Source organism: Brachypodium distachyon, chromosome 1 (assembly GCF_000005505.3).
Source record: "Brachypodium distachyon strain Bd21 chromosome 1, Brachypodium_distachyon_v3.0, whole genome shotgun sequence".
Lineage (NCBI taxonomy): Eukaryota > Viridiplantae > Streptophyta > Magnoliopsida > Poales > Poaceae > Brachypodium > Brachypodium distachyon.
In genome coordinates, this window is record NC_016131.3 from 33690026 (window position 1) to 33700101 (window position 10076).

The following is a 10076-nucleotide window of genomic DNA, read 5'->3' on the forward strand; positions in this document are numbered from 1 at the left end:
AAAATTAGCTTCTAATTTCGACCATAGATGCAAGGAAACTATCTTCTATTATCTGAATTTTCCCTTTATTTTCTTCGTATATAGATGAAGAAGAAGAGCGCTGCTGGCAGTAGCCTATTTGCGTTGTGTGAAAAAGCTTCGAAGGCAAAGAAGTTGGATGATACATCCACACCGAATCAGATAGCAGCTGCATCCAATATTGCTCCCAGTGTCTAGAACTTGCATCCAATGCTATCCAAAATTTCATTATCAGTTGTTTTATCTCATAGAGTCCACTGGATTTTTTTTCAATGAATACCCAGTGTCTAGAACCTGGAGCCGCCACTGCTTAGGCTGGTGCAGCAAGCGCGGTGAAGCATCCTGGAGCACCTGCCCACGGCGGAAGAAGATGCCAAGTGCGCTTCTGGCACAATCACCGCGGATGTCTGAAGCTCTCGGCCATCTCATCAAGTCAGGGCTCCATCCAGGCTGGGCGCACTCCTGATTTGAGTTTCTCCTTTATATCTTCTTCCCTTATTGGAGGTGGTACGGCCAGTTTTCTCTGCCAGATGCCGTGATAACTGAAAACGCCAAGATTTTCGCCAGACGCCGAATCTATCTCTCAACTGAACTAACTCGAGGCTAGGTGCCATCGATCGTTTCGTCCTTTTTGAGGTTCATGATGGCAGGCAGGCTGCCACATTTCATGCTGACACATACAATTACAAACGCTCGGAAGAGCTCCGGTCCGTGCTTATATTCCTCCTTCACGGGTGCCCTTTTTTTGGCCTTGGAACATGTCTCGGCCAGTTGCCACAATCGGTAGACCACCACCACCTCTGACAGATTCACTTGTCGTGAGTGTGAACCGTATCATCATGTCCCTGGCTAGAGCTCTCTGACACCGGATATCCTCAACAATCAACAGTCCCATTTTGCATTCTCTTTGTTTTGTCCTGATCCCTGGAAAATCTGAAAATCTGCATACCAAACATGACGATCGTTAGACCAGTAACTCCATTCACTAATGTATCATTTTAATTTTTGGAAGAACACTTATAAGAACATAATCATTGGTCTAATTTCTTGGACGCTCAAGCTCTGCATTTACCTGATGAACTGGGCAGCCTGCAGTAGTTTATGAATCTTTAATCTCCGTTGCAAGCACCCACTTCCATTAACGTTGAATTAACTTGCTGCCAGTCTATGTAGCATGTCCTATAAAGTTCTCTCACTTAGCCGTGGTCAAGGATGAGCAGCATGAGCGAAGCTGGCAAAAACACACTGAGCTTGGGGCCTTTCGTATCTCAGGAACAAAGACGCGCTGCAGGCTTTGCTGGATTCGATATCCAGGGAGATTATGACATGAAGTGCAGCAGACTAGATAGTTATCACCATAGCCTCTTGAATTGCTGATGATGAACGAGTTTCAGGTGTCATCATCGATATTCTGAAGTCAGACATGGATCGACTTCGCTCGAGGGCTGTACAGGTCATCAATACCTTCAGCAATGAGATTTCGGATTTAACACAGAGGACGACCACCTTTCTTTTAAAGGGAAACAGTAGGAGAGCATCCTACTCCGTACTATACGGAGTATTTTTTGTTCTTCTAACATGTTTGAAGTACTTGCACTACCAAAAAAACTGTACATAAATTTATAAAAGAAATAAGTCCATTTTACCCTCCTCAACTAATCAAGAAGTTCAAAAAACACCTTAAACTATGAAACCAGATATTTAACCCCTCGAACTTTCAAAACCGGATAGCCGACCCCCTGCCTGTTTCCGCCTGGTCTGGTCGGTTTTGACTGGGTTGACCGCCACATTGGCTGCCTCTCTGGCACTGCAATGTTGGCTTCAAGAGGCACACATGAACTGCGGCAAGTGTAATAGCAACAGTCACATCATACATGAACTTCTTGCTCATCTCTTCTGGTTCAACTCGCAGGTCATTGACCTCCTTTTTCAGCTCTACAATCCTCAGGTCCTGTGAGGCCAATTCAAACTCCAGCTTCAACTTCTCTTCTTCAGTTCTCCTCAGTTCATTCTTCAGGCCATGCTCCTCTGTCTTCTTCCTGGAACCACCACAAAAACGCTCGTCCATCATCTGAAATACCCCAGCTCCAGGCCAATCTCCCCCCTCTTCAAGGAAGTCAGGCATCTACCCGCAAATCAAATCGATTACATACAAATTAGAGGGTAAACCAGCAGAGGAAAGAGAAGGAAAACCAAATCGAATAACGGCGACGAACAAGGGTTCCTCTGGTCACCTGAGCTAAAGAACAGAATTGAGCGAGAGAGAAAACAAAGACGGGCTCGGGCGCGGGGGTGTGTGTGTGGGGGTGGGGGTGGGGGGTGGTAAGACAGGCTCAGATAGCCCACCTGCTAGCGTGGCAGTGCCAGAGAGGCAGCCAACGTGGACGGTCAACCCGGTCAAAACCGTCCAGACCAGGCGGAAACAGACACAGGGGGTCAGGTGTCTGGTTTTGAAAGTTCAAGAGGGTTAAATACCCAGTTTCAGTTTAGGGTGTTTTTTGAACTCTTGATTAGTTGAGTGGGGTAAAATGGACTTATTTCTTTATAAAAATAAACGGGGAGAGAGAAAATACATGAGTTAGGGATATAAGCGATATTTCTATCTGAATGCATTTTTTCCCTTTTTGCTCTGATAACAAAAGCAAAGACTTGTTGCGGCACCGAGTGAGACTGGGCTGTATATTGTTGAAGACGAACTCGCTCTTGCCAGTGATGTTTAGACCTGTTCCTAAGCTGCTCCATTGCTGCTGCCTGCCTAGAGCAACAGGTACTTTCTGGATTACTATGAATAGACCGGCAAAGTGAAGTTTTGACACTGCAGCATCTCTCGCGTTCAGTCTATTGATTAGGAATAACAAGAAGAGACCTTATGGTTTTTTTTCAGACAGCACTTTTGCCAGGTCCAGTGGAAGGGCTTTGGAATATTATAGGCGTGTGTGTTGATCTGTATCACTCTCCACTCCACCGCCGATAGAACTATCATTACCAATTTACCATATATATCTAGATCACAATGTTGCAGAAGGAGAAAGCAAGCAAATGAAACAAGTCTTCAAAGCTGCCGATGAGTACCATCTGTTAATAAGAAAGTGTTGAACAAACTTGTATTTCATCATCTTGTGGGTCGGCTCAAACTTGTGGGTTATCTTTCTTCTACTCCAGTTGACAAGACCTACATCAAACAGAAGATTAAGTGTACAGAGAACAACAGCAAGTAGACAAACTTCAACAGTGGGCTTGTATGATTCCAACCAACCGGGATTGGATTTAAAAAAGATCAAATAATCGATCATACCCTGCAACTTTTCTATTTTCGCTTCCTTATTGCTTATGCTGTCAAACTGCCAACTAAAGCCCTCCATACGTGGTTCCCAGATACCCATGGGGAAGCGCATTATACTACATGTATGCTTTTAGCGGGAATCCTATTAAAGATGGGAGCACATAGGTTGACTTGGATCAGCATTGAAATTGTTACCATGCTCATTATCTATTTTCATATTTGATCAGAAGTTGCAATATTATCTTTTGGCCACTTTGTGGCGTTGTATTGATGTTTTCAGTGTTGTACTAGCCATCTGGTTCTTCTTCTTTAATCAATGATGCACCCGCTAGGTTGCATTCTTGAAAAAAAAGAAGTTACAATGTTATTTTTCTCACCCACGTATCTGTTATCCATTCTTTGATAGTTTAAGGAATTCAATTGTAGAAGAAATAACGACATGTATAGTTTTCTAGTCAGCTTGCAGATACTAATGTTATTCCAAAACAATAAGCTTTTAATCGTCTGATCTTATAAGAACTAAGAAACAAAAAAAATGACATATGAGATGCATATAGCGGAATATCATTTTCCCCATAATTATCTGGCAATTTTCAGCTAAATGTAGGCTAAATTCCGCGACAACCATGAACTGTAATTAATGAAAATAAAAAGTTTTGAAGACACTTTTACTCCTTATACTGTACTTGAAAATAAATAAAAAACTGAATAACAATGCCAGTAATGAGTAGTGGTATTAAAACTTGCACGGTTGTAGTGGCTGGTGAGCAAGAGACGTTACAAAGCTGAAAGAAAGCTGCATATTCTCCTCTTTATCAATGAAAGCAGCGCTTGCTGCATTTCGCTAAAAAAAAAAGCTGCATTTCATATAAAAAAATTGGTATCAGGCATCTCATAAGAAGACTAAGAAAAAGATGTAAAACACGCAAGAAAAAATATGCAAATGTACCTGGGTTACCTTCGAACAAAAGCTGCCCAAATCCAATATTCGCTCACAGGCCTCTACTGGTTCAAGATGGAAAACCATACAAACTCCTTAGTCCTTACCCTTCAGATGATAGATAGATATTGATAGTAGGCATAATACCTTCAGCAGTCAGCACCTGGATACATAATTACACAGGAAAAGAAGTACACAAATGCTGTTCAGGTGCAAACAATACAAGGATGAAGCTGGGAGCCTGGAACTTCACAAAAATTTCACTTTTTACACTTAACTAAGTATAAGATGTGTACCGAACTGGAATCTACCGAAGTTGTCCAGCACATAAGTCATGATAAAAAATCTACTGATTATAGTCAAAGTCATAAGGATGATCGAAGTGTATGTAATTGTGATGTACATTTGAATCTGCAGTCCAGCAGTAACAATATGAACCAAGTGTTCTACTTCACCGAGTGATCAGATTTGCACTCAAATTGAGAATGATTAGTACCCACATTCTGTATAATCAAAGCAGTAATAGAAGGTGCAGCAGAAGAGTCAGTGGGCCTGCATAAGTACCACTCCCATTTTGAACAGCACCTGACACTGAATATTCGAACAGTCCAATTGGCCGCTCCAGGATCCACATTGATGTACATGTAAGATTAAAAGACTTATAACGTGGATTGACAATTTCTCATATCCAACACTCATTGAGATCTCTATTCCCTGAACAAATTCCTCTCTCATCCTCTCTTCTCCACCCATCACAAATTCACAATGTATCCCAAAGAGGGACTTCGTTTTGCATGACCGAACAGGGACTTATTCCACCCAACCACCAAGACAAGAACAAACAAACAAAAGAATGAACAAAAAAAGACAAAGAAAAGGATCAACCCATCTTCCACAAAAGTTACTTGGAGTCTAGGACACCAGGCAGCTTCCCCCTATGCCTTCATCTTGCTTAAGTATACTTACTAACACTAAGCCCAGATAGCAAGTGATGACATGGCCATAGCCCCAAGAAACAATGCTACATAGGAGCACACTTGTAGCCTTGGATTACAGCTCATTTTCCGGCTAAGGAAATCAGCAGCTATGAGATCAACTAGTGCCATATAGATCAATATACCAGCCGACATTGAATCCAGAATGCCCTCCACCACCAACGCCCTGGGGCTGTTGGGATTGTAGAATGATGCGATCCCTGCCCCCACGGTGATCCCCGCAGGTGTTGTGATAGCAAAGAAGAAAGCCATCAGGAGAGCAGAGAAATTCTTGAACTGAGCCTGTAATCGTTCATGCACAATAAATTGATGCAATGAACATGAAGGGCACATGAGTATTAGTTTCAAGTGAGAAAACTGTTAAGCACAAAGCAGAAAGGAAGTGGGCAACCTCAGAAATGCAGCCTCCCAATGCAAAACCCTCAAAGAACTGGTGGAAGGAGAGGGCAGCAACCAGAGGTTTGATTGTGCATGGGCTCTGCGAAACACCCAGCGATAGTCCGATGATCACCGAGTGCGAAATAATCCCCAGCTCTAGAATCTTGTTGACAATACAGCAAATCACAATTCAGCATATTTCGCAGACTTACGACACAAACCATCTACTCGAAGAACACATTTTGTATATTTGCTCATCTGTGCAGTCATACTAACATTCACATACAGGTATAGCTTAGATAATTGGACTCATTCAGACTCAAACACAAGGAACTAAGGAAGGAATTACTCCTATATGCATAGGAAGGTACGTAGTCAGATTTTCCTAATTTAAAGTTATCTGACTTCTGGGTTATTGGATTAGTTGGGTGATTGAACTACCAGTAATTGTAATTTGATTCAATGTGTAAGAAATTTATTTGGCGCCTTAACAATAGATAACCACATTGAAAACTGTCCGTACGTACCTGTGACACAACTACATGCCGAGATTGGGACGGGCCCTCCTCGTCCGCATGGCCATGTTCATGCCCGTGGCCGTGGCCGTCGAACACGGCTCCTCCGTCGCAGGCGCCATGGCCGTGCGCATGGCTGTGCCGGTGCGCGGCCGCGTGCGCGCGGATCCCTATGATGTGCATGGCGTCTTGCTTCTCGTCGCCACCGCTCACCGCAGCCGCAGCGATCCGTGAGGAGGGCACGCCGTCGTCGAGCAGGAAGCGCGTCGCCTCGCTCTCATCGCGTGCGGCGGCTGCGGCGGCGGAAGCATCCTCCTCGTCGCGGCGGTGCTTGCGCTCGTAGAAGCTCGTGCCGACGAAGTCCACGACGAGGGTGCCGAGCGCGGCGAGCATGGCGACGAATCCCGGGAAGGGGAACCGGCGCCAGGGCGTGGAGGGGAGGCACGGGTCGGCGAACTTCTCCTCCGCGTCGTGCATCATGTGTACGAACCCCGTTGCCAGGATCACCCCAGCCGCGAACGCCTTGGCGAGCACGAACGTCCCGCCGCCCCCGGCGCCGCTGCCGGAGCCGCCGCGGCGCTTGCGGGCCACGAGCGGGATGGCGACGCCCGCCGCTCCAGCGACGAGGATGGACGCGACGGCCACCATCTTGAGCCTCAGCGCCGCCGCATCGTCGCGGCACTCCTCGTCCGCCGCCGCCCTGTCGCAGCTTGTCCCGGAGACCGATGCTGCTATCATCGCCAACCAAAGCGATGCCACAGCGCATTAGAATGGCGAAGAGCTGCCTTGATGGGTTTGTAGTAAACGAGTAAAAAGAAGAAGAAAAAGGATATCACAATCTACCCCTGAATTAGCATACATATCTACCTGCGAATTGGTGTAGGTAGGGGGCGTACGACTCCATTCCCTGCATCCCCAATTCGGAAGTCAGCAACAGAAGGATTGAATCATATATATCGTCGAAATCCCACTTAAGTATAATGAAATTTGCATCCCAATTCGGCGTTGTGCACTTGTAACCCAGAGAGGGAAACAATCACCAAAATAGCTAAAAAAAAAAGAACTAGAATAGCATGCACCAAAAGAAACTCGGAAGGGAGGTGTGGCATGCGGACACGCGCGCACGCAGCGAGTTCCAACTCACCAGATTAGAAGGAAGCAGGTGTTGCTTACCTCGAAGAACGCCATGGCCGCCGCAGATAATCCAATCCTCTTCTTCTGGTCACGACTCACGACTCACGACTCACCAGAACAATCGATCCGGCTCGGTCCAGCTCCAACAATTTATAATCAATCAATCTATATGGTACTACGCGCATGCGACGGGAAGCAAGAAGACATACCAACCCGTACACATCGGGCGCGCGCGGTGGGGGCCGCCGACGCCGCGAAGATGTCGTCATCCCCGAACCGTCGCCGTTCGTTGGGATCGTGCGGCGCCAAGGCGGGGCAGCGTTCGGGGTGGTGGGCGCGGTTAGGCGTGCGAGGGGGGTGACGGGTACATTGGCCCCACAGGTCGAGAGGTTTGGGAGGGGGGCTTTTGTGAGCGGGTGGGCGCGGACGCGGTCGCGAAGGGCAAGTGGACGTGGAGCTACGACGATGTCGACACAATGGCGAGCGACGCGCGTGCAGACGAGACGAGACGAGACTCGTTTGTGTTTTCGGACGGCCCTTTGCGGGCGGTACATCCGGTCGGATCGCGAGCTCTTTGCGTTGTCTAGGAATAATCAAGTGCTCATTTTTTTTTTCTTGTTTACACTTAAACTAGCAGGATTGCTCTGAACAATAAAGTAAAATGATACACTTAAGGCATGCAACAAAAAATTATCTCTTTGATATTCTTTGACAACCACCAAACAATCCTTTAAAAAATGTTTCTCCCGAAATTTTTGTCTCTATACTCTACTCTCCTTCTGAAAATTATATAGCATCACCGGTCAAAAAAGTATTGGAACTGAACAAAATTAAAAAGCTAGACACAAAAATAAAAAATAAAAGTTCAAAAATAAAAGACTAAAATCAAAAGGTAAAAATAAAAAGCCGATAAAAATTAAAAGCTCAATTTTTAAAAGAAAACGTTGAAAAAAATAAAAAGATGTCCAAAAAGGCAAAAAAAAAATGAACAACCCAAAAATGGGATGTCTGAATCGTATGCCAACACCAAACAGCCCCTACCCCACCTCTCTTCTTCTAAGATGACGGACCCGATGGTGGAGAGCAAATGAAGATGAGGGTGTGCGTGCAAATTTTTTGCGCAGTGTGCCGCCCTGGACCATGGATTGACGAGCTGAGATTGGTAGGGGTTTAACTGCAAAGTTTCGTCCCACATGAAATTGCGAAAAGCACCCTGCATGTCCACATCGGCAGCCAGCGTGGCATAGTTTGGGCAGAGTTCAGCATTAACCAACTTGCCAAGTTCATAGATGTGCTTTTCAAATCTGCGAGTTAATGGATGAAAATGAACATAGTTGCCGAGTTAATGGGCCCGCAATGCAATTTCCTCCACTAGATGCATGGCTTATGTAGAGCCTAACAAAATGACATTTCCCAATGAGATTAGATTGAAGATCCAATATGATGGGATTTACAGGTCCAACAACACTTAAATTAGTACTCATATGAGGAAATATCAGCCAAATAATGAATACGACAGTGAGTCTACTAACAAACAATTCAAGCACAACGAAACTTCTCTATCACACACTCATAATTGGACAGCCTACAAAAGTTGTTAAATACAAACCAAAATATGGCACTATATACAATACAAAAGAAAAAAAAACATGTCAATAAGAAACACAATTGTATTTGTGTAGACTGCAATCGAAAGTAAGCATTATGTGTCGATCTAGAAGAAACTCGGGCGAGACGGATATTTAGTAGCAAATCAGATATTTTTAATAATACTTACAAACAATATTATAATCTTTACTTCTCATAAAAATCTTAGTTGTTGGCCATCCTTCCACTCTATTGAGACTATTCCCTATATTGCTAAATAATTATTATAATTTTCAAATATTCAATAAGGTAGATATATGTAAAAAATATTTTGGCTACAACTGTTTGGCTTTATGTATATTTTGAGATGATTGTCGTTCCGCACAAATTGTTTTTTTACCGAGAAATGTAGGGGAGGCCCTGACAGTAAGTCTATTTCATTAACAAAATGTCACGTACAAAGGGACAATTACAGAGCTAAGGTAAAAACCTCAGCCAGTGAAGAAAAGGATCCGCACCAAATTTAGGAAAATAAATAAAAAACACATTTATATAACTTATGAAAAGATAATAATAAATTGGTTGTATTATTTAAATAATAATTAGGAGAACAAATATGAGTATATATGATCTAAAACTAGATAATCTTCTTATGTTTCTAGGATAACTATATAAGTACGAAGATGTTATCTTAGTAGATAGGAGTCGGACTTCTCTAGCCCTACAAAACATCCATGTGTTATGTTTTCTCACAGATACCAAATGGACGTAATTCGAAGCAATGGACGAGCATCAGCAAGAGCGTCAAGGGATAATTTGACCGAGTTCAGTTTATTAATTCTCTCGGGAGGAAGAATATCTTGCAAAAATGTTGAAATCCAGATTGCTATAGTGGGATGGAAGAATAAGATAATTGAACACATCAAGTGTTGCTTTTATCTTGAACTCGGCATCATCCATTTGTTTCATTTTTTTATGAAGATGATCCCATAAAGTCGGATGGCGAAGTGGAGGTATTGTAGATTAAAATATTTGCTCACTGCATCACAAGAATTCTTTCCATCCCTATACAATTTATTATGTAATACTGGATAGTCCGCATCGGGCATACATGTGATTCCTGCTATCACATCTCCTAAATTTATCGAGTCATTGCCAACCTGCAAAGTTGCAGTAGCAGGATCAATTTCCCGAATCGTAACCGTTCGTTGGGACCGCTGCGGCAC

The 10076-nt window shown here is 43.9% G+C and overlaps 1 protein-coding gene across 2 annotated transcripts; it reads right to left on the bottom strand.

Annotated features, from left to right (window-relative positions):
• Positions 1–4794: 4794 nt before the first annotated feature.
• LOC100830270 (zinc transporter 10) lies at positions 4795–7637 on the bottom strand. 2 transcript variants are annotated; one of them, XM_003560601.4, is made up of 5 exons: positions 7303–7637; positions 6997–7036; positions 6142–6857; positions 5628–5777; positions 4795–5518 (listed from the first exon to the last, which is right to left on the bottom strand). In XM_003560601.4, exons 1-5 carry the CDS (start codon positions 7315–7317, stop codon positions 5213–5215), a joined length of 1227 nt encoding a protein of 408 aa, XP_003560649.1. In that variant the 5' UTR covers positions 7318–7637; the 3' UTR covers positions 4795–5212. The 2 variants fall into 2 exon arrangements, with proteins under 2 accessions (XP_003560649.1, XP_010227589.1); XM_010229287.3 differs by having other exon boundaries at positions 6142–6860; positions 7303–7553.
• Between the last annotated feature and the right edge of the window lie 2439 nt (positions 7638–10076).

Bases quoted from the DNA above. Each gene is read 5' to 3' on its own strand.
- LOC100830270 (XM_010229287.3), bottom strand. The intron at 6,861-6,996 runs GTAGATATGTAT...TGGCGATGATAG, and splicing joins CTACCTACACCAATTCGCAG to CAGCATCGGTCTCCGGGACA. The intron at 5,778-6,141 runs GTACGTACGGAC...ATTGTCAACAAG, and splicing joins GGCATGTAGTTGTGTCACAG to ATTCTAGAGCTGGGGATTAT.